Source organism: Cydia strobilella, chromosome 5, assembly GCF_947568885.1.
Source record: "Cydia strobilella chromosome 5, ilCydStro3.1, whole genome shotgun sequence".
Taxonomy (NCBI): Eukaryota; Metazoa; Arthropoda; class Insecta; order Lepidoptera; family Tortricidae; genus Cydia; species Cydia strobilella.
Genome location: NC_086045.1, coordinates 10,287,175 through 10,312,800, shown reverse-complemented (window position 1 = coordinate 10,312,800; position 25,626 = coordinate 10,287,175). Strand labels below are relative to the sequence as shown.

Sequence of the window (25,626 nt, the reverse complement as noted above, 5' to 3'; positions counted from 1 at the left end):
CAGTATTAAGCTGCAGAAATCACAGCGGTTTAAAAAATCTTTCACGTGGAGATATTTCCTATCACCGGTGGTTATTTATTTAAATATAATCCGATAAATACGAAAAATCTGTTTATTTTGCATTATTTAGGAATGTTCGTTAAGTAAATCTATATTTTATCAGTTAGAACTTAGAGTTCACAATCCTTTGTCACTATTCTTTACGTTTATCTGGAATATTCGCTATCCTAAATGTCAAATAACTTCGCTACTCAGATGCTGCGCAATGTCGATATTTATATCGATAAAGTTAAAGTTACGATATTTCAAGTTTGATGTTTGGTTCGGTAATAAATTATTATTTTAGACACGTTTCTAATTATTATTTGGGATAATCAATGTCTTAGTAAATATGGCAGCTCTGGTCATCAAGCACTAAGTTAAGTCGGGGTCATTTCATGGCAACCTTTCAAACCTTCGTATTCCTTTACATACGTTTTTGTTTTTTACACCCATCATATTTTCATCGTTAATATAATTAGACTAGGTACTTAATGCACTTATGCGTACAATGCATGCAATGTGCCATGAATAAACGTTTTATATTTTCTATTTCTTTATTATTAATTATTGTAGGTTACCACAAGTTGCCGATATTAAAAATAAATGGATCAATGCTACTGGGCAAGAAAATTAGTTTTCGCAAAAATATAGCACCATTTGCTAGGAGCATTTCTTAGAGAAAGATTTCTGGGGATAAAATTGCCATACATCTCATCTAGCGTCCACACGCAACTTAGTTACTAATTTAGTAATTATTAGTGACATTCGGGCTCACTAAATTAATAAAAAGTGTTCCGTACCACGCAAACTAGCGTCAAATATTGGAATTTTGCCGCCCCCCTTCCTGATTTGATAGGTCACAATCTTACAATCAAATCAAGTGGGATCGATGAGCCAGTTTCATGTATGCTTTCACACCATACAATTAATTTGACAATTTAATCAGGTTGTCCCGTCTAGATTGGCCTTAAGTGCTGCTACAAGTAAATATATTGTTAAAGACGCATACTTACCTATGTAAGTAATTGCAGATTTGTGATTACAAAATAACAGCAATACCGAGTTAATAGACCTTTAAAGAACTATGATTTTATCTGTTTGACTTTAAGATATATTTAATGTTCACATTAACAACCTAGTTGGTCAATTAATAAGAAACAAATTCCTAGTTAGATATTTGTTGTACTGTACTACATATTATTTTTCTTACAATCACGATTATCACTACCTATATTATAATCATAAATAAAGTATCATTTAAATGTGTTAAAACATACGGTAATTAAATATCAATACCTAACTGAACACACAAATATCGATAAAACACTCCGATTACACTGTCCCCTCCCTATATCGTCGAATGGAAAGAAGTTCCAACGGTTAGCTACTCGCAGGCGTGTAGAGATCTCGAAAGCACCAGTGTAACGTGACCGTGAGATCCGTAACAAACCATGCGTAATTAGACCTTACTTATACTGGTTTTTTAGCCCTTTTCTCGCCTGTAATAAGTAAGTGATTTTAAAATTATATAAAATAACGCCATCTGGTGTTGAGTAGTTGTATTAGGTGAACGTTGAGCGAGCTTTTGTGAGATGAATGAGATAATGAAAGAGTCGTATGTCATATAGCTTTGACATTATATTTTAAACCGTCACTCATGTAGCCTACAGTTGATATTCGTTCGAGAAATGTCCACCGGTAATAACCTTTTGGTATGGATAGTTGCTACGAATCAGAGCAATTTTGTAAGTGTGTGACATATTTTAACGTGGCTATGAATGTGTGAGTTTAGCGACACTGGTTTTCATACTAAATAGGAGTCATTTCACATCCACTAGTTTATTAATTCGTGTACGGAACCCTCGGTGGGCAAGTCCAACTCGCAGTTGTCCGGTTATTTCTTTTAACAAATTGGTTTGCTAGACTATGGAAATTCTTTGCTATGGAATGACTCGCGTTCGCCGCTTCGCGCCGCGATTCGCACACGAGTGTGGAGGTGTGGAGCGGTTTGGCACAGACTATAGAGTTGTCATTGTCACTTGTCATTCAATTCATATCATTTGTCATTGTCAGTTTGCTAAGTTTGCTTACGGTGACGGTATCAACTGTGCACGATTCAGCTATTTATTTTCTCTAATTGTATTCGTGGTTTTTTAAATAAAAGTGCAGTTAATTTCTGTAAAAATTAGACCGCATATTTTGCATAAAGTTTTAAGTGCTTGCAATAGCATTTTTAAGGTAGTATAATAAAGACCTTGAATTCGGAATTATAATTTTGTTACAAGATTGAAATTGTTTTTGTGAGTAAAAAAACCTTTACTAGATGATCAAATCGTAACTTCGTCGTAGATATTATGTAGTAAACTTTAGCAATCTGTAGTAGTTGTTTTATACTAATGGTGCCATAAAAGTCATTTGTTTTCACTACAGTCGTAGAAGTATGGCTTCAGTTAGATTTCTGAAAAAACCGGCCAAGTGCGAGTCGGACTCGCGCACGAAGGGTTTCGTACCATTACGCAAAAAACGGCAAAAAAAACACGATTGTTGTATGGGAGCCCCACTTGAATATTTATTTTATTCTGTTTTTAGTATTTGTTGTTATAGCAGCGAGCGGCAACAGAAATACATCATCTGTGAAAATTTCAACTGTCTAGCTATCATAGTTCATGAGATACAGCCCGGTGACAGATAGACCAACAGACGGACAGTGGAGTCTTAGTAATAGGGTCCCATTTTTTACCCTGTGGATATGGAACCCTAAAAAATTGTGCTTACCGCGTTAAAGATGTTTGATCTACCTACCATATCTCGGAAGTTCCCTGGTGACCATTACCAGATGCCATAGGAAATCTAAGTCCCCCTCCGGGCTTAGGGAGGGGTCAATGTAAAATAGTAGGCACATTTATCACATTTAACATTTTGGTTTGGTAGTATTTGTTGTTATAGCGGCAACAGAAAATTTCAACTGCCTCACTATCATGGTTCATGAGATACAACCTGGTGACAGACAGACAAACAAACAGACCGTTTTTACCTTTTGGGTACGGTAAAGTAGAAATTATATTAAATTTTAATTAAATTTACCATTACTATAATTTATAAATAACAGTAACAGTATTTTTTGTTACATACAGTTTTCAAAAATGAAGATACTGGATACAGTTGACATCCCAGAGTTGACGCGGTCAAATGTACATATTGGCAACAAACCTTTACTGATTGAGAAGATCAACAAACTCATCAGTAGTGGGCACAGGAAGCTGCAGATTGTCACCGACTTTGACCACACTCTCACCCGCCACAAAATGGACGATGGAACAGTTGTACTCACCAGCTTTGGTAACTTTTTAAATGAACATTAGGATAATAATAACAAAGGCGAATTACACCTTTACCCCTACATATTTTTGACCTTCAGCAATTTTAAAATTTGCTTTTGAAGGGGTAGGTAATTATTCTTTCCATTCATAATTGAGAGGGAATTTAATCTCAAAATATATTCTGGCACAGCCACTCTGTCAGCCACAGAAAAAGGCAGCGAATTAAAAAAATCTGGGCGCAAAGGATTGATATCGTTATGGTCTTCGTCTTCTCAAATGATTTTTTCGCCTAAGACTCTGTTAAAGAGAATCTGTCAAAGAATCTGTTAAACAAAAGCCATTCTCTATTGCGACGGGCTCTAAGCTTCCAACTTTGGCACGTGGCAAAACAACAATGCCGTTTAAAAAGCAACTGAATCGCGATAGTACTAAAGTTCAAATCTTTCTAACAGCTCATTCAAGATAACACGGTCTCGCCACTCTCGCCTATATCGGAGTGGTCGACCGAACCACATTACCAAACCGTGTTATCTTGAATGAGCTCTCAGAAAGATTTGAACTTTAGTACTATCGCGATTCAGCTGCTTTTTAAACGGCATTGTTGCTTTGCCACGTGCCAAAGTTGGAAGCTTAGAGCCCGTCACAATTAGAGACAATAGCTTTTTTTAACAGATTACTGTCTTAGTCGAAAAAATCATTTGAGAAGATGAGGGATCTGCCTGTATCGCTCGAATACGCAAGAACGACAGAGAGGCAGGCTGGTGTAGATTATGAACATAATTCCAGGTATGTTTCGGGAATGTCCGTCCATCCCACAACACTATAAGGATGAAGATACACGACTGTCAGGCATTTATAAACCTATCGAAGCCGATCCCCACATGAACGTAGAAGAAAAGATTAAGCATATGGTTGATTGGTACCACGCCGCTCATGACATACTCAAGTAAGTCAAATATGTGTCGTATCGTATAATAAAATAGGTATGTTCTTCTCGTGACGGCATCAGTATTTATTACATATATCTTAAAAATCCTGTCTGCGTGTTGCATCTTTTCGAACCGCCTTTGCAGTTGTAACATTTTAAAACTGAATATTTAACACATTGAGTGGAACCCGCACGTCGGGTTATGTGTTCGTAGTCACTTTCCTCTACAAAGCGGAAAAACGCTGGGTTCGGCTACGAGCGTAGCGCTACAAAAACGTTGGCAGTGAATGTGTTAACCATGACTGTATTCTTTATCAGTTCCCACATTGTTTTTGAGTTCTGTATATAAATAAGTGTAGATAATATGTATTGACAAAAAAAAACCGGCCAAGTGCGAGTCGGACTCGCGCACGAAGGGTTCCGTACCATTACGCAAAAAACGGGAAAAATTCACGTTCGTTGTATGGGAGCACCACTTAAATATTTATTTTATTCTGTTTTTAGTGGGGTCCCATTGTTTGACATAATTATTGAAATATAACATTTAAAACTTTCGCGGTTTAAACACATATTAAATCACATTTAGAAACGGGTCTATCGCGAATTTATTTTGTTACCTTTATTTACCGACGTTTCGACACAGGTTTCACTGGTCGTGGTCGCGGCTAACTGACGTCCCAGCAAAATGTCAAAACAGAGATTTGACAATAATTAACTTTTATGTGTAGTGGGTGGTTTGAAAATGTGATGTCTACCTCGAACTTTAAATGCACTTTTCGTGGGGTAGTCACACAAATCTCTGTTTTGACATTTTGCTGGGACGTCAGTTAGCCGCGACCACGACCAGTGAAACCTGTGTCGAAACGTCGGTAAATAAAGGTAACAAAATAAATTCGCGATAGACCCGTTTCTAAATGTGATTTAATATAATTATTGAAAGTCATAATGTAATGATTGTCATATTATTATCATTAGTCATAATTCTGAACCTATATCTCTCTCATCCCTGTTTCAGAGGAGTCAAGTTGCCGCGGAACGAGCTGGTCGAAAGCGGGATTAAAATGAGAGATTGCTTCAGGTAGGTAACTTTATTTTATATTTATAATTTAGGAATCCGAATGCCCACTTGTTTATATACTTATTTATCTTCTTCTTCCTACCCTTATCCCACGTCATGTGGGGTCGGCACAACATGTTTTTCTCTTCCATTCTCCTCTATCTTTCGTCACCTCAGCACTCACTCCTTTCTTTCTCATATCCTCTTTTACACAATCCATCCATCGCTTTTTGGGTCTACCATACGCTCTCCGTCCATCAACATTCATCCCTAACATTCTTTTGCCTAAATATATGGCATTCATCCCTCCTCATCACATGCCCATATACTTATTTATCTGATACAACTTAATAGGTATTTGTTTACTGTTGTAATATAAATTGAATACCATAAGGAAAAGGTTTAAAACACGCAAAGTTTAGGTACGATGTGTGTTACCATCAGGTAACACACATCTCATCATCAACCATCATCTATGTATTCCTCTCATCTATGTATTTATTTTTGTCTTAAGAACTAAGTAAGTAAGTTTACAATTATAAGTCTGCTAACTCGGGGTACGAAAACTTAAGTGATGTTGATTATGAAAGTTGATTAATGTACATTTTCTCATTAAAAATCCTCTATTACTTTAAAGAGGTTCGATGTAATGTAATACCTCTTAATTTTGTCCGTTTTGTCATGAATAGTGACTGTACTTAGCAATTGCCTATTTTAAAATTTGGCGCTCTGGGCTTAAAACGTTTGCCGCCATTGCTCCCAAAATTGAGAATCCGCTTGCGCCGTACTTGCAGCCCGCTGCCCCAGGCCCTAGCCCATTAGAATAGAATAGAATAGAATAGAATTTGTTTATTCATTATAAAAACACAATACAAATTTGTATCACAAACTTATACGTATTTTAAATAATTATCGTCAAACATCATAATATTCATAATTATATATGTACATTGTACATTACAATTTATTTGAACTTAAACTAAGGACAAATTATATTTACCTACTTACACTATTTTTTCTTTAAATCGACGTCAAATTTGGAGTAGTCATTTGTGAGGTATTCTTTAACGCTATACAGTGTGCGAGATAATAGCAGCGTTTTCAGGCGTATACGAAAAGAACTCTCACTTTCGATATTCTTCACATGGTAAGGTAGTTTATTGTAAAGTTCACAGCCCATTGCATTTGGCAAGCGTTTTGAAAGTTTCAGCCTGTACACATTCGGTACTATATCAAGGGATCTTTTGGTATGGCGAGGGTTGCATTGAGACCGTGTCTTGAATTCGTGGATGTTCTTTCTCATATGCATGATTACCTCCATTATGTAAACTGAGATAGATGTTAAAATACTCAATTTTATAAAGTGCTCTCTACAAGAATCTCTAAACTTTGCACCAACAAGTACTCTGATTGCTTGTTTTTGCATCTTCAGGACGCGTTCATTATCAGAAGAGCCCCCCCACAGAATTATTCCATATGATATTATTGAGTGAACGTAAGCGTAGTAGGTCTCTTTCAAGCTATCATCCGATACCAACGTTTTCAACTGTTTCAATGCATAAACACCCTTTGCCATTTTATTGCACACCATTTCTATGTGTTTATTCCACTTTAGTTCAGAGTCTAACCTAAAACCTAGTAGTTTAACTTCATTTACTGTTTGCAGGAGTCTATTATTACCTAGATTTACATTTATTGATAATGTTGGTTTTGTGGGGTGGAATAACATTATGTTCGTCTTATCGGAGTTCAGTTTAAGGCCATTTGCACTAAACCAATCTTCACACAAATGTATGGCTTTAGCAATTTTAATTTCTAATTGTTCTAGTGATTCAGCACTCACTATGATCGATGTGTCATCAGCATATAACATGATCGTGCCATCAATATTCAAAGCTGTTAAATCATTAACAAATATGAGAAATAGTGTATTTCCCAATGCGGATCCCTGCGGTACGCCAATTGAAATATCCTTAGCGGAAGATCTTACTCGCATTCCATTTATATTTAGTTCAACTGATTGTTTTCTGTTTGATAAGAATGATTTGATTAATTCTCCGCTTTGACCCCTGACACCATATATTTCCAACTTTTTTAGAAGTAATACGTGGTCTACGGTGTCAAAGGCCTTTGACAAATCTAGAAATATCCCTGCTACTTTCAGTTTACTATCCAAGCACTTACAAACATGTTTTATAAATTGATGTGTCGCAGTTGTGGTTGATTGACCCTGTCGGTAAGCGAATTGCGCATCTGAAAGTGCACCATTGTATGTTACATGCCTGATAATGGTATTTGACAAAATCGCTTCAATTAATTTTGATATTGTAGGTACTATGGTAATGGGCCTATAGCTCTCAACATCAGACTTTTCTCCTTGGCCTTTATATATAGGACATATGCGGGTTTGCTTGAGAGAACTTGGGTACACTGTTGATACTAAGATTTTATTGATAAGATGTGTTATTTCCATGTGTAATGTGTGTAACACCGCATACACCAATTTGCCTGAGATATCATAAAGGTCCTTAGTATTGGATTGACTAATTTTAGCACTAGCAAGTTTCATTAGTTCGTCTACGCTTACGGTACTGATTTTGCACTCCAGTTGTTCAGATGTATAATTTTGCAGATATTTCAATGCCTTTCTATTATCGGGAACATTATTGATGGCGACCTGCGACCCTATTTCACTAAAGTAATTGTTGATGTGTTCTGGGGCCGCGTGATTTGGAATAACTTTGCCGGTAGTTTTATCTGTTAATTGCCATTCCCATTCTTCAACTGCTTTATTAGTCTCCTCTTTTATTATTGACCATACTTCCTTTTTCGGATTTTTTGATTTATACAGTATTTGCTCCAGATATTTTTTCTTGCTATCCCAAAAAGTACTGTCTCTAATGATCTTTTTATCTTTAATCCGATTTTTAAATGAGATATTTGGGAATTGTTTTTGTAGATGGTGCAAGTCTTCTATGTCTTTTTGTAAATTGCTTAACTCGTTTGTCATCCATGGTAATCTTTTTCCTTTCGTAGTTTTAATGCTTTTCTGAGGGAAATGGTTATTTAAAGCAAAAATAAACTTATTAAAAAAAACGTTAAAAATATTTTCGGAGTCATCTTTATCTAAAATGGTTTCCCAATCATAGGATAGCAAGGTGTTCATAAAATCTCGCATATTTGAATCGGTGTAGCAACGTATTTCTTTAAATCTAGCGCGTGGAGTCGCATTCTTGACTTGCAATTTCACAAGTTGACCATCATGATCCGATATACCTGTTGACAGTGGTAGAGCTTTGATTATATCCATGTCGATATTAGTGACTACGCAGTCAATTGACGTACTTGCAGTCCCGTCTATTCTTGTGGGGAAGTCCACTATATTTTGAGCACAATACGGTGATAGAATATCAATAAGGGATGTTCTCTGTACAGAATTTGTTAAGAAGTCCACGTTCCAATCGCCAGCTAAAATAACACTATTAGATCGCACACTACACAGAACGTCAAATAATTTAGATAAGGTTTCTAATAACATCTGAAAGTCACCTTTTCCAGGTCTATATATTCCAATAATCACAACTTTTTCTGATTTAATGTCTACTTCTACAGCTGACAATTCACAATCATATTCGACTGACAATGCTTCAATATTGTGCAAGGTCCGATATTTTACATTATTTTTGGTAAAAATTGATACACCACCATGAATTTGTCTTTTACGTACGAAATGACTAGCATGATTATATCCTTTGATAACAATATTACTAACATCATTCTTGTTAAGCCATGTTTCGGTAGTAATTAGTACATCCGGTTTATGGTTTTCAATAACTCCATCAAGAGCTAGCAATTTATTACGAATACTTCTACAATTTTGGTGAATTATTCTAAAACTATTGCTTCCTTCCACTACTTTACTGTTGGCGTCAGTTTCAGTTCCGCTCTTTTTTTTGTTATTAATCCTTACAATGTTTGTATCACTTAACTTATTATTATTATGTATGATGCCAGCATTGGAGTCCACTGTTGTCACATGTTTCAATTTAAAGTAATTGGAACCATTACCAGGTTTGTGCTTCTCTGCTGGAAATTAATAGAATTGCCAGCCGAGTTTTTTTTTATTATTTACGCTATAGTGTAGCCCCCACGGTAATGGACAAATATATTAAGCATCTGATGCTACGATATGTATATTTGATTGACTTTCAGGCTAGGAGTACAGACGATGCTGGCGTGGAGCTCGGAGCGCGCGGTGCCGGTGCTGGTGTTCTCGGCCGGGCTCGGCGAGAGCGTCGTGGCCGCGCTGCGGGCCTCTCAGCTGCTGCTGCCCAACGTCAAGGTATGCTGCGGGCCTCTCAGCTGCTGCTGCCCAACGTCAAGGTATGCTGCGGGCCTCTCAGCTGCTGCCGCCCAACGTCAAGGTATGCTGCGAGCCTCTCAGCTGCTACTGCCCAACGTCACGGTATGCTGCGGGCCTCTCAGCTCCTGCTGCCCAACGTCAAGGTATGCTGCGGGCCTCTCAGCTGCTGCCGCCCAACGTCAAGGTATGCTGCGGGCCTCTCAGCTGCTGCTGCCCAACGTCAAGGTATGCTGCGAGCCTCTCAGCTGCTGCTGCCCAACGTCAAGGTATGCTGCGGGCCTCTCAGCTCCTGCTGCCCAACGTCAAGGTATGCTGCGGGCCTCTCAGCTGCTGCTGCTCAACGTCAAGGTATGCTGCGGGCCTCTCAGCTGCTGCTGCCCAACGTCAAGGTATGCTGCGGGCCTCTCAGCTGCTGCTGCCCAATGTCAAGGTATATGCTGCTGGCCTATTGCGGAATCTCATTGGAACTAAATTTTCCATACTAACCTGAACTGTCACCATATACATGACAATAACAGCGCCCTCTTTATTTTATTTTTATTTATTTATTTAAGAAACAAACAGTCTTTTAAAGTAATACCACTGGAAATTTTCTTAAAGTTAGACTTACAGTTTCCTTAATGAAAATATTTTAACATCATGTTTAATAAAGTTTCTACAGAGTAAAACAAAACTATTTGTGCAAACAAGAACAAAAATAATAATAACAATAATGAAAATAAAATGCATGAGTATCAGAGTGTTAACAATTAATTTGTTTATAAACTGAATACTAAAAAAGGTTTTGTTATTCTTATTAACATTCAATACTGAGATTTTTTCTTAATAGCGCCAAACTAATGATTTGGGTTATTACACTGCATGGATAGTGTTTTGAATCTATTAAATTTCTCACAGAAAATATCGAGATTCAGAAATTTACGTTGTACAACCTGTATGCCCTTCTAACAAAACTATTTGTCTAACAAAACAGTCCGATGGATGAACAATTCAAACTATTGCCAATGATCATATATTTCTGGTCGGGCTTTACTTTAATCTGGTCTCTATTCACGCTGTGAGGCACCCTCTACTAAAGTACTTTAGTACCTAATAACACATCTCTTTTTTGCAGGTGGTATCAAATTTCCTCGCGACAGACGAGAACGACGCCATAATCGGCATAAAGGGTGAAGTTATTCACACTTACAACAAGAACGAGACCGCGATCAAGGGCACCGAGTACTGCGACCTGGTGAAAGAGAGAGACAACGTCATCCTGATGGGGGACAACATCGGCGACGCCGGCATGGCGGAAGGCATGGACCATTGCGACACAGTCATCAAGGTGAGTTCATCATCATGGGCACCGAGCATTGCGAGTTGGTGAAAGAGAGACAGATAACGTCGTAATTAGCGTCGCCGACATGGCGCGGGGCATGGATTACTACTTGTTCTCATTTGTACCATTCACAGAAAACAAAAACACTATAGAATCGTAACGTAATGTACTTACGCTTGAAGATTAGTTAAATGCAATCTGATCACAGACAATTCGCTACGACGCTTAAGCGTGTAACTAACCCATTTTAATGCCCACTTTAATAACCCACATGCCCATTTTAATAACCCACATTAAAAATGCCGTTTGCCCTGTTTTGGAGTGCAAAAACACTGGCCAAACAACAAGTATCTCATCGGTCGGTCTTATTTTTTAATTTTTTCTAACACAATTTTTTACGTAAGTAATTGGAAAACCAATTACACAACCTTTTTTTATTGCTCAATACAAAAATCTACCTTATATGAATACGATAAGGTCGATATCTATTTAACATTCAACTGCAGACGTTCTCGAATATCTCAATTATCGCGTGCTTCAAGCCAGTGCAGCAAAATACCAAAAAAGGCTGTGTACACTTAGAGCATAGACGCTGGTTGCGACATCTGTTGTGGAGAAACCGAACTTCGGTGTTTGTGTAGCTGGCTACTTGACGCTAGATGACACTATCTTCAAAAGTAAAACGCGTAATATCATTTAGACTCTATTTCCTTGACGATAAAGTTTAAATCATCGTCATAATCTCTTTTAATCTTTTCGACGCCGTGTCAAACACAAAGGCTGTCACTCGGACGCCACGTCACCGAAGTGTCAAAACTGAAATTGAACTTTATGCACATGCACGTAGGTTTTATGTTGCTCTGTGGTCTTTGACCGAATAATCCGTCTTTGGCGTTGGACCTGCGGTGCCGATATCTTATTTTAAAAGAGATTATGAGCCCTCGCACAAAGACAACGCTATCTTGATTGTGGCGACAACGTTTCTCATAGTAATTCTGGCTTATTTCGCTTGTACTGTTTTTAATTTTCTGTGGTAGCATTAGCCCGAGGCCATTTCAAATAGTTCTATAGGTATTTGTATTAATTGGTTTAAACATTTTTTTTAAATAGGTGATACTATACCTAGTAGGTTAAGTTATATCATAAACAACATTTATTTCATGGGAAAATTAATGTTGTACCTATTGTTGTATGTTATGTTGTGTTGAATATGATGCACACTAGAGATGCAACGGATAGTTGTTTGGCCGGATACCGGATGTTCGGCCTGACCATATTCCGCCGACGGAACTATACCCACATTTCGGTTTTTTAGGTGCGCACGCGCATTGTGCAGGTTTTGACCTGTTTCGTAGTGAACGTTCGCGCGGACTTATTTCTAGGTTCGAAATGAGTGCGGGTGCAAGTGAGTGGAATGTTTAAATTATTTAAATTAAAAATCCTGATATACGTATCTGGGGGCATCTTTTATTCAATCTGCTTTGTACTGATTCTCCATACAAACTTCAACGCCCTTTTCCACCCTTCTTTTCATCCTTACGGGGTGATTTTGGGGTTTAAAACTATTCCATATCCTTCCCCATAACAAAAACTGTCTACATACCAAATCTCAACTAATTCGATTCAGCGGTTATTGATTCCCCATACAACATTCCACTCCCCTTTTTACCCCCTTATTGGATAAAAATTTCAAATTTTTGAATTATTTTGGTGTTTGTGTACTAAGACTATCTTACATACCAAATTTCAGCTTCCTAGGACTTCAGGAAGTACCCTAAAGGTTTTGATGATCATCACTAAGTGAGTGAGTGAGTGAGTCAGTGACGAAATCGTTTTTTTTTAGATATGAATAAAATCTAAAGTATAAGAGCTATGCAATTGAAAAATTGTATGTTTAATAAGTCCACTAATGACATCACATCCTGAAATTTTGTTTATGGTATAATCCAAACCCAAGTTATGAGGGTTAAAGAAAACGACGAAGTGCTTTGAGAAAAGGTAGGTAGTGCCCTTGCACTTCTTTTTGCTCGTCTTGGCGGGGGCACTGCCGTGCCCCCAGATTAAAATACTGTACTTGATAATAATACGAATTTAAAATATCTTGTTTTATTTCGGTGTTGTATTTGTTTTGCGATGAAATGTCCGAGCAAACATTGATATGTTGTGACTTTCGAGTCCAATCACGAACATTACTCTCAACTCTCCTTAAAGCCTATCGAAATAACATGAATAATTTGTTTCAGGTTGGCTTCCTCGGCCACGGCGCCGACAACCTGCCCAACTACCTCAAACACTTCGACATAGTGCTCGTCGACGAGCACTCCGTCGATCTAGTCAACGCCATTTTGAAACACGTGCTGTGATTATGTTCATTTCTCGGGGGACTAGGGAATGTAATGCTGGATTCTTATTGACAAAGTTTTCCATTAAGGCAGCAGGCTTTGTTAAAATAAACCACATACGGTCCCTAGTCGAAATAGATTATTGTTATATATTTTTGTCCATGAGTTTTTTGGGGTTAGTCCCGTGTATTCTCTATTTGTTATATTGACATTAATTACCATTGCATTAGAATTAGAACAAACGGGATTAATCTTTATTTTGTTTTTGTTAAAAATATGTAAGATATATTTTATTATCAATTGTTTGTGTACAAATGTTGTTGCTCATTATATTAGAAACTTTCGTGTTTATTTAATATTTCTTTATTGTGATTTGATGTGCAGTAGCAGTAGCGTCGTGTATCTACAACTACACATCTTAAGATGCATAAATCATATTACTGCACTAGAAATAAAGTCGCTTTTTTGTGAGACTGCGATAACCGAATCGAAATACTTCATATAGCGTGAGTTTTGTTATAATATTGTACAACATGCCCTGGAGGAACCGGTATGATTTTAACAGATGGTATTTAGACACTATAATGTCGCGCAAAATTAACTGGACTACTTTCAGAGATCGATAAAAAATATTGATCACTATATTCACGATCATTGCTAAACGCTACAAAATGTCACTATGTTGTCTAGTTTGTTTATCGCTATTGACATCAAAGTGACAAGGAACATTGGAAAAATTGGTTTCTCACCAAAAAAAAACTACGAGTTTATTGTAAGTGATAGTTTTAACAATCAATTATTTTGGCCTCATGAAATCCTCCGGGTTCCGGGCACATGGGGTTTCTTACCAACGATGGAACCTTGACTCAAATTGCGAGTATAAAGCGTATAGAAAGTATGTAGTAGCGAAAAAGTAAAATGCCCGAACCTTTACTCTGCCGGCTTTATTTATGTATAGAGAGTAAAAGCTCAGACAGACGGGGCAAGAAATTGAGTTACCTACATTGTCAACTACTGAGGTACAACCAATCAACTTACAAATACCTACCGCAATATAACGAAATTCGCACGTGAGTTCTCGCATCGTCTAAATGAGCCTAAAGCGGTGGTTTTCCGATACGTGGTATAGTATAACCCACTCACACAGAAAAACCAAAGGAGAAAGTCTCTCCTCTGTTCTTCAAACTTCAAACTCGGGTAAAGCCTGACCAGGAATTGATCACGCGCCATGTTGCGGAATTTCACCGGAACTATTTTTTTCATACTATAGTGAACTATCACTTTACATGCACAACAACAGCGCCCTCTTGACAATGATCATATATTACTGGTCAGGCTTTAAATCCATTTGACCCTCAGCAAATATCTACCCTATGTACCTTTTCTTAATACCAAAATCGCATTATCTGACAGATTTACCCGAGTTTGAAGGTAAGCGACTCACTCACTAGGCGTAATTTTTGACTGACTTTTACCTGCCAAAACCGTCCCCAATAATATAGTTTTGGTCTGTATATTCTGTATCAAGATTGTAGGTATTTCTTTTACCAAAAGGGCTCGGAACCGGTATTTTTTAAAAACCCCGAAATAGCCCAATATTTTGAATTTTTTTATGCTCATTACGTAGGACTGAATCATGTATTTAGGAAACAATTATGCATTATTAAAACGTCCCATTAAAAATGAAATTATAAACAAAAGAACGTAATAATACCGGTATTTTTGTATGGAGCAAATACCGGTTTCCGACCCCTGCCAAACACTCTTGGACACAGGAAGGAAAAATTATAAAGTAAATCTGTGTATGACTTTTTCTTCTGATAAAAACTTTTGTAAAAAAAATCTAGAGTAAGTTTTTGAAAAATGTACAAACTAATTATTTTTATATAAATTTATGCTTAAAAGACCTTTAAGAAAAAAAAAAAGGTTTAGGTACCTACTACCTACTCAAAACTTTACGGGCCTGATTTAGTTAAATTATGTTTTATCCCTTTCTTACAAATACATAAGTCAAAATGACAGATAAAGACAAACGATTCATAGCTAATTCAGGCTTGTAACGCGTTTATGAATAACGCCACTACACTATTGCCGGATAGCAAAGATCCATTGATTGCGTAAGATGTGTAAAATCGAAGACAATGTTGTGCTCCGAATTTGACAGATGGCGCTGTACAGCTCCATACATTTTGCGGTAACTCTGGTGATTGTCAAAAGATGACGCTTGACAATTCAGTGACCGCAAAACATATGGCTACAGTCCGACAATAAGGAGTAGAAATTTTAATTAAAAAGGGTGCCACCGAGCTAGCCTTCGCACCGCACCCTCAAAACTGATCTAGGGCAATAATTGGATCAAGGAAAACTCTTTTTTGTGTCGACAATTTTGGTATAATAGTCGAAATTTTGATGTAGTGTGTGTGAATCTTGAAAATTTAAATCTTATACATATGAGGAGCCAAATCTCGCTGGTTTTGACACATTTGACAACATTTATATGTCGGCGGCCGATCGTAAAATTAGGCTGATCATGAAATTCCAAGACATATCGTGAAACGTGAAAATCATTGTCTCGTTCCCCGAGTCGACGGAGCCCCGCCATGCTCCTATTTCAGGATAGTTTGCCCGTAGGGCATCTGAAGCAACCCAACGAGCCTATCCTACCTATGTGACTATCGTCACAACATCACACAGGAACTTTACGATCGGCCGCCGACATATTCATAGTAGTAGGTTCTGTTTTAGCTTCTTTTTATTTATTATTATTTTATTCAAGACAACAAATGGTCCAATGAGTGTTAGTTGATACTAGCCTACGTTAGTACTTAATAATAAACTTTTTATTTAATCTTTGCTGTTGCTGTGTTTGGTCTGACTGTAATTGTATTCCACATTTCGTATAATAATTAAACTCGGCTATGATTATTGCAGAATTGAAATTAGAAAAGTTGGTTACCCTTTGAACGCCAAGAACCCCTAAAGTGGTAGTTACTAGTCGTGCCCATAGCGCCAAGGACCACTAAATATAGCGGTTATGGCGGACGCTGTCAAAGTAACCTTGACACTTTAAGTAAAGTTTACATTCGCTCGCTTGCGCCCGTTATCTTGGCGTGTCAGTGACGTTTTTGTTTATGACAAAGCGTTCAAAAATGAAGCTTGATGGCGGTAGTCGTTTTCGCTGAAACTAAGTTGGTTGCAAGTTGATAAACCTACCATCCTCCCTATCATGAATACATTAGAGAATCAATAAGGTTCGATTTAGTTCCCGTCCCCGCAACATCTCTCGACGCCGAACTACATCAGGCTAGTAAAAAGGATCTTTATATTCAGACAAGAAATTGTAAAAAAATAATGAGGGCGCCACTTCCTACGTAACTGTCACATTTTTGACGTAAAATGCTTAAACATATGGAATTGTTCCATTTTATTCCAGTTCCATTTTATTTTATTTCAACTATTTTATGTCGTACAATATTTCATTCTCATATGCGAGTGCCAGCGGGATATCTCTGTACATGAATAGTGCTGTCTCGCTCACACACCGAAACGGCGCGCGGATCCGCATTAATGTAATAACCGTATAAGGTGCCGGTTGACACATGACATCCTATGGAAGATCGCGAGTGTTCCCGTTCATCCTTTAGTTTGGGTAATTATGCTCATAATAACGCTGCGTTGTGTAATTTTGACACCAGAGGATTTATCCATGTTTTTCGGCGCCGATATTTTATTACATTTTTTTACTTATTACTTTATTTCTCCATATAAACACTAAATATAATATTATAACAATATTGACTTAAGAAGTCTAACTGTTTTGTAATTAGCCAATAGTCGCACTTGTAGGTTGTATTATATGCGATTTACCTAATTGTAGGTATAATAGAATTTTTTTTATAAGTTTCGACGTCTCGAGATTATTTGAAATGACTAATAAAACAAGTGATGTATAAAATAATTTGTTATTTTTATTTAATAAAACAACACATCAATATGTATTTCCAAGTCATCGTGTTGTCGCCCTCTAGTTTAATTTAGACCGATATCACAAAAAAACATAAATGCATTTTAAATACATACAATATCAAGAAAAAATCTACTAAGGTCAAATTAAACTCTTAAGTCTATGTCAGAAAAACAGTGACATGACATAATGTAATGCAAATACAATGCAAATTGTAAGTATTTATTTGAGAAAACCATAATTATATTACATAGGTACTCTTGACTGTATGTAAAATTAATAGAATAATGCTTGGTAATACTATATTTCGTTGACAACGGACTAGCTATACATAATAAATTAAAGTAATGTAAAATTAAATATGTTTGTCTGGCGTTTTTCACGTGCTCATAACATAACTATAGTTAAGAGAAATGGAAGCGTACTTTTCATTGCTCTTGCTTTATGTATACAGTTTCATTTTGAAGTAACATTATTATTTCGGTAGGTACAGTATGAGAATACAAGTAACCTAAATGATGAAATCAGACAATATTTATAATTTTTGCCATAATTTTGTATTCATCAGAATAAGCAGAGCACCGAAGCAGGCTAAACTTAACACGCGCGTGTTAATGCTATGATATGACGTCTTTATTGTTTGCAATCGTTTATCTAGTAAAGTCTAGTCTTATTTTTTACTCTTATTACAAACAATCTCATTCCGATCCATATGGCAAGAAAGTCAAAAGTATATGAGAAATTTCGCATCTCACAAAATGACTGGAAAATACATGATTTATTTCTAATACTTATTAGTAATTTAACTGATCAAATTAAAAGCTCTAGATAAACAACAGTCTTAGTACATACAAGTTATTTACACAGTTTTTTTTATATAAAAATATCCTACTGTACATAATATAACAATAACTATTAATGTAGAAATATAAATTGTCTCTATGTACACAACTAGAAACAGTATTAAAAATAGTCAAATCTTCTAGGAATCATTATGTTATAATACGCAATACGCATATGGAGCGGTCGAGAAAATACGAGCTCGGAACAAAGGCGGGGCAAGACGCGGTACCAATTGGAATGTTATATACGCCCTTAGATATTATCGCCCTGGATACATCCAGACTATCCAGTGTATATTTCCCGCCACATCAGGTTCGCTAGACAGATTGCAGCACCATCCAGTTGCAGACGCGCTGCGTGTCGTTAGGCTTGATTTCCTCCTACGCTGATAACGCTGACATCGGTCGCTGACGTCGGTCAAGCGTACGAATTAACACAATGTGCTATGGGCCCCCCCGCACAGCGACGCTGACGTCCACGGCAGATTTTTCTTCCGTCGGTACGCTCAACCGACGTCATCGACCGACTTCAGCGTAGGAGAAAATCAGGCCTAAGTCACGCAACGGTTACGCGTTATGTTTCTAAGGCCTGATTTTCTCCTACGCTAAAGTCGGTCGCTGACGTCGGTCGAGGGTACCGCCGGAAGAAAAATCTGCCGCGGACGTCAGCGTCCCTGTGCGGGGGCCCATAGAACATTGTGTTAATTCGTACGCTCAATCGACGTCAGCGACCGATGTCAGCGTAGGAGGAAATCAAGCCTTAGTGATGATTTAGAAAATAACCTTACACTGTCCAGTTGTATTTGTTTTTGTGAACAATCTTGGCGGTGATTTCCACGTTCGGCTACACGCAAAATTAAAACTTTTTTATGATTAGGGCGCATAATGACCCAGTTGCTAAATGACTCGGTCCCTTGCTAAACATTATAAGGACCGTTTTGCGAAAAGCGAGACATTTTTGAATAGGACTAAAAGCGATATGGATTTAACTTCTGAGAACTTACAACTATATTGAAAAAAATCTAACTGTAATTACGGTCAAGTGGGTTAACTGGGGACATACCTATGAACTAATCTAGTCTACTAATCTAAAAATTGACCCTAAGGCTGGTAGATCCAGATTCAAAGATCGTAAAAAGTACACTTCTGTCAGCCACTTTCATATAATTGGGGAATATTTCCTTTGTCTAATGTTATCCCTCCTGTCCCCAGTTATCCCAGTTGTCGGTATACGCCCTAACCATTTAAATTGCCTTAACAATCACTAAGCCGTCTAACGATTCGGCGCACTTTAAGTAAAATTCATAAGACCCAATAAGAGGACAGTCTGGGGCAAGGCAGCGTCTCCGCTAGAAATCGTCATGAAGCCAAAAATCTCACACTACGCTACAGAACATGACCGCAGTCTCAATAAATATCTACCTATGAACACAAAATATAGACACGGGTAACTTTCGCGAGCGGTTTAGCCTCTGAGGTTTCATTTTAAAAGTAGTTATTAAAAATTAGGTTTAAAAGAAACAATATGAAAAACTGTTCATATTAGCATGTATAACTATGCTATTTAATAAGATCTGCGAAAATTGCCCGTCGATATGCTAACGCATCACACACACACACCGATCACCTACGTATCTCTCTCAAGTCTCATGTCAAAAGTGACGGCGGACAGCTACTTACCTACGAGTAAATACTTGGTCAAGCGTATGCAAAATTGCACATTAGAACTACCTACGAATAAATTATTATAGGACATTCTTACACAGATTGACTAAGTCCCACGGTAAGCCCAAGGAGGCTTGTGTTATGGGTACTCAGACAACGATATATATATATAATATATAAATACATAGAAAATACCCATGTCCATGACTCAGGAACAAATATCTGTGCTCATCACACAAATAAATGCCCTTACCGAGATTCGAACCCAGGACCATCGACTTCACAGGCAGGGTCACTACCCACTAGGCCAGACCGGTCGTCGAGTAAATATGAAAATTTCACCAATTATTATAAAAGTGGACCAGATAAGAGTCGTATGAAACTAAAGGATCTTTAATGCTTCTATAATAATTATATAACGAAGTTAAAAAAATATTAAGAATTATAGATACCTACCAACTGGTATGTATATATCTATAATTCTTAAGTAACTACCTACTCGTACCTATAACGTGCTGAAATCCAAATTTTAAATATAAATTATAAGTACATTTTCAGGATAAAAGTGGCCGACAACATGAGGCGGCAGTAGGGAATAATAATATAGTAAGAGAGATCCCTTCATGTGAATGGCCTGGCCTTAGATTAGATCCCACGAACGTGCCTAGTGTCGTCACGCTCAACATAATACGAATCAATTTAAACCTAAAAAAAAAAAAATGGAATTTTGAACAAAGCAAATTCAACCTTTAATTATATTTATTAACGGTTTTGATTTAAATTGCAATGTAGTTTTTCTTATTTGGCGCGATTTAAAAGGGTCAAAAAATATAATAACTTTGGCCTGTCTTATGACGTGACATGTCAAACCATATTTTCAGCTTTAACATTGGTGACTGTTCTGTATTATTCGATTAGTTGGGGTATAGGGGGATTGAAATGTAAGCAAGATTCGATATTGATAGTACATATCCTACTTATAAGTTACTTGACCTGACCATTATAGCATTATTACGGTAGTACTATTAGTTATTATGTGATTAAACTTAAACTTAAGTAAACTTCGGTAACTCATAGTTTGTATTGAAATAGAAATGGTCCCGGTTGCGCTAATGAACAGCCGCCAATAAATCGCTACAGTAATTATAGGTAAAGGGTAATTAATATCTAATATGCTATAGCATACCGCGCAATGTGTTTGCGCGCGTGTCTAGCTTTCTATATAATACATGGGATTGACAGAAATATTAACTTGTGTTTAAGCGCGCTTATTTGTATACTAAGAGTGTACCTTTCGCGGGCCCTGGACCTACTTAATAAAAGGTTGTGGTTTGTAACATAATTGGCAAGTTTCTAAATTATTTCTAATAATTGAAGTTAAAAATTGGTTTCTACTTAGCAGACAGCTTTCATTATGAAATGGACCTCAGGTTTTAATAGGAAAGTTATTCATTGTAGAAAAGGTGTAAAGAATACGAAAAAAAAACGTGCCCTCGAGTTTAACAGCCAAACTAAATAGGTTAGGCTATATGGCGCCATATGTTTTATGGTCACTGAATGGTCTAACGTTAACGGTTGACAACCAGTGTATTATCCGGTAATGTACGGGGCGGTAGAGCAACATCCATTTCAACTACGCAATACGAACTATATTTTTCTACTCAATAATTAAATTAGTTCACCAAGTAATCAGCGAAAAAAACGAAAGATAAATTAAAAATATTGTCACTATAACGTTGATAACGGGTAATACGACCGCAATATATGTATATTGGCGCTACGTATAATTACATGTTTAACTTCTGGATTTACGCCACTAGATGGCGGACCCAATAGCCCAATAGAAACTGCGTGAATAGGTGGCAGCGCCTGCTTATTAAGCGTTAGTTGTTAAAGTTTTCAATCGCGATGACGAGGTGGACGCCCCCCAACGGACACGGTCCCTTTCGTACAATCGCAATATGATAGAAACAAATGAGTCCCAAAACAAATCCTACTTTGGGTCACTACCGCTACTGACGTTATTGAAACCTAAATGCAGAAATGTATGGAGAAATTGGACAAGTATGCATTTTTTTCTCAGGCGATGCCGCTTGGCACGATTGTTCCTCGAGTCAAAAAAAGCTGATTTGGTCCGGCGGCCATGTGATCGTACCGTGCAAACCCGCCAAAAATAGCGGGAGGGGGAGGGTCGGTCGGCTCCCCAGGTTCAATCTGTGCTTCTGTCTGCTCTTAGCAACTAGGGCAAGTTATATATCATTTTCGTATAATTTAGGGACGAGGAATTCATTTTTGAAATAATCGTTTTACCATTTCATAGAAAAAAAATATTTTCGGACAAAAAATTAAAAAAACATTAAATTTTTTGTGATAATTTTGGCCCTTACAAACACAGTGTGGCGATTTTCACTTTATAAAAAATTGCAAAATTTAGCCCTTTTATTTCGTATTCTGAAAAGTATCACATTAAAAAAGGCCTTTGTACATTTTTTGGTCAAAAAAAAATATTTGTAGCGCGTGGCGGTGACGCGTTCCATAGAAATGAAGATTAAAAATGTTTAAAAAATATACTGAATTTGGCAACAATGGCATTTTAGAAGCATGACATTATATTGTGCTTTTGCATGCTCCATGCGTTTTTGCCCTTTTTTGCTACAAATTTGTTGTTTTCGTTATTCTTTCAGACAAAATGTAACCCCCCCATTTTACCCCCTTAAGGGTTGATTTTCTAAAATTTTATTTTGTTATAAACTTAAAACTATTGTATTTAAGTGATATTACAAAACAAAACAGATTTATATTTTAGCAGTTTAGGATTTACATGAGTTTGAATTAAACACAATTATTTCATAATAAAACTACATTACTCAACTTACTTCCGGACATCATACAACCTAAACCACTGAAGATATGGCGTTGAAATTTTCAACAACAACTAAATAAAATCAAATTTTAGAAAATCAACCCTTAAGGGGGTGAAATGGGGGGTCATTTTTTATGAAAAAAAAAAATTGTACCTAAAAAGGGCAAAAACGCATGGAACAAGCATTAGAACTTATTTATACTTATACTCACCTACTTATATTAAAACTTATTTATTTATACTTATTGCTTTTATTTATACTTTAAAAAGTCCAAATTCATTTTTATTAACATTTTCGATCTTTGACTAAATTTTTGATCTCGTGGCCACCGGGCCAAATCCCTAAGGAATAATCGTGCCAAGCGGCATCGCTTGGGAAAAAAATGCATACTTTTTGCACTTCCTTACAGTACATAAGTACATAAGCGTTATACATTACGTAGGAAACAAGTCCACATGTCATAAGAACGTCATAGTTAAGTGTGGCTACAGAACGTCTACTGCCAACGTCGAGAGATTCACTATACCAGCTACACAGTACACTTCACTCACACCCCTGAAGGTCCGTTGAAGCGGTTAGTCGGAACCGCTTCAACGGCTCCGCCCATCAATCCCAATAACTATGAAGACAGCTATGAAAATTGGTCAGTTTGACTATTGTCAGAATTATATAAGTTCATGTTTATTATTACCTAGAGCATATAGAGAACTAAAAGTACGGTAGATATATCAAATTTTTTTGTATAGGTAATTGTGAGACTCGCTCAGCACGCCTTATGTTCGACCAGTTCGACAAACCGACATACGCTACACTGACGGCTCACAACTATAACCCGGTTTAATAAAGTGATCATTGTTGACATAACTCGCAGTTATGTTTAAACAGACGCGGCATAATATTCACATAAAAAGTATGTGTATTTTTATGCCACTCGACTTTTTGTCGTATATGACACGGTGTAGCATGAATCATTTGTTAGAATGTGACACATTGGTCCCGACATCTTACGAAAACACTATATTAGTCTATAAAATCGAATACGCTGACCCAACTAGGCATCTTATTATACCAAACGTTTCATCGACTGCACTTATTTCGTATGCAAGGTTCAAAACTTATAAAGCTGATTTCCAGAACACTTACTACAATTAGGTATTATTATTTACCGGGAATAGATCTAATTAGGGATCCAATTATTATTTTATTCTCACAAAACGAATTCTAAATGTGGTTCATTCAGTTTAGTGGATTGAATACCTCTTTTACCTTTTTCTTACGTATACAAGATAGGAGATTCTGTTTCTGGAAGGAAATGAGTAAGAGCGTGAGACGATGCAACGTTTCGGTAGCCGTGCCGCCCGGGCGGTCTGGGCGGTGGGCGGTCTGGGCGCGTCGACAATCTACATCTACTTTAACACAGATCACAGCCTAGGTTCGGAGCTCGCGGCGCGGTCACGTGATGGCCGCCACGTCCGCGGCGGTCTTCTGCAGACCGTCCTCGTCCGTCGACCTGCGGGTAACAATCAATATACAAGCTATAGAACAACAATAAAAACAAAGTAATAAATTACAACTGCTATATATTAGCATTACTTACTACGTCATTAAAAACCATAAATAAACACAAGGGAATACTTTTAACAAAAATGTCTCACGCGTTGAGCATGAAAGCGAAAAGGTGGGTCGAATAACCACTGCGGTACATGCTTGGAACAAATACGGGTCGTAAACGTACGTACTTGAGCGATAAATGCACAAATTAAACTGTTTTTACAAAATTATCTTATGTAACTTTTACACATGAATGATGACATTTTTATTACCTACTTCATCTGTACTTTTTTTTGTTTTTTGTTTGAATTGTATTTTTGGAATTTTATTTCTTGACATGTCCCGCTATTATTTATGTGCTAATACATAGTTTGTAAGATTTTTCTAACACAATATCATGTTGTTATAGAAATAAATAAATGAAATGAAATAATTTTGTTCCATTTCATAACAATCGATATCGATAAAAATAGCTTCTAGCACTAGGTAAATCTCGAAAGTATTACCGCCGACCAATTTCTATCTCTGCTGATAATTTATTTTTCTAAATCGCATGCCAGGCCGCTCTGATGCTGATGCCCACGAGGTCTCACCGGATGGTTACGGATCGCACGTTCGTGGCCGAGACGTACCTAAATGTTGTTTTTGACGCCTCGTCGATGGCGAGGTACCGTACCTGGCGGTCGGGAGTCGGGACATGACGTCGTTCCAGGGAGTGTTTTCTCTTTCTCCGCCCACCAGTCTCACCACCACCACCACCACCACCACCACCACCACCACCACTAGTTAAGTCGCCTGTAAAGAGTCGTGTTACCTGTACACGTGCGCCTCGGCGCTAGCGGTGCCGCAGTGGTAGTGCGCGGCGTAGGGCAGGCGCGCGCGGCCGCGACGCCGCGCCAGCACCGCGCGCCCCAGCACGTTGGGCCGCCACGAGTTACGGACCGCGTGGTACGCCATTCTGCACATACGACAACATAAGCGAGGCCGTTTATTTCAACAACTTGACAACGATTACTTTTTCTTACGTTAAAGAAAAAGTCACGGAGTAGGATGGAGATGGCAAGTGGGCGTTCCCGCCTATCCGACAGTTAGTAGCGACCGACTCACTTTATGCACAGACTATGCTCAGTTGTTGTGTAAACTTCATGCTCGAATGACATTCACGTAGTACGTACGCTCGTCTAACAAAAATTGATAATTAAATTTAAAATGCCGTATTGTGCAGTATTAAGCTGCAGAAATCACAGCGGTTTAAAAAATCTTTCACGTGGAGATATTTCCTATCACCGGTGGTTATTTATTTAAATATAATCCGATAAATACGAAAAATCTGTTTATTTTGCATTATTTAGGAATGTTCGTTAAGT

General features: G+C 37.4%; 2 protein-coding genes across 5 annotated transcripts in view; one reads left to right on the top strand and one right to left on the bottom strand.

Moving 5' to 3' along the window:
- The first annotated feature begins 2,138 nt into the window (after positions 1-2,138).
- LOC134741693 (7-methylguanosine phosphate-specific 5'-nucleotidase) lies at positions 2,139-13,461 on the top strand. Of its 2 annotated transcripts, none has more exons than XM_063674571.1 (7): positions 2,139-2,280; positions 3,177-3,381; positions 4,149-4,308; positions 5,306-5,368; positions 9,560-9,689; positions 10,825-11,037; positions 13,275-13,461. In XM_063674571.1, the coding sequence occupies exons 2-7, from the start codon at positions 3,186-3,188 to the stop codon at positions 13,392-13,394; spliced, it is 882 nt and encodes a 293-aa protein (XP_063530641.1). In that variant the 5' UTR covers positions 2,139-2,280; positions 3,177-3,185; the 3' UTR covers positions 13,395-13,461. The 2 variants fall into 2 exon arrangements, with proteins under 2 accessions (XP_063530641.1, XP_063530640.1); XM_063674570.1 differs by having other exon boundaries at positions 2,148-2,342.
- Positions 13,462-23,615: 10,154 nt separating this feature from the next.
- LOC134741646 (phospholipid-transporting ATPase VA) overlaps positions 23,616-25,626 on the bottom strand; it is a 79,427-nt gene continuing 77,416 nt past the window's right edge. For all 3 annotated transcript variants that reach the window (XM_063674499.1, XM_063674501.1, XM_063674500.1), the window contains 2 exons: positions 25,074-25,217; positions 23,616-24,218 (listed from right to left, as the gene is read on the bottom strand). In XM_063674499.1, the coding sequence (XP_063530569.1) occupies positions 24,161-24,218; positions 25,074-25,217 (202 nt within the window). In that variant the 3' untranslated portion in view covers positions 23,616-24,160. The remainder of the gene's footprint in view (positions 24,219-25,073; positions 25,218-25,626) is intronic.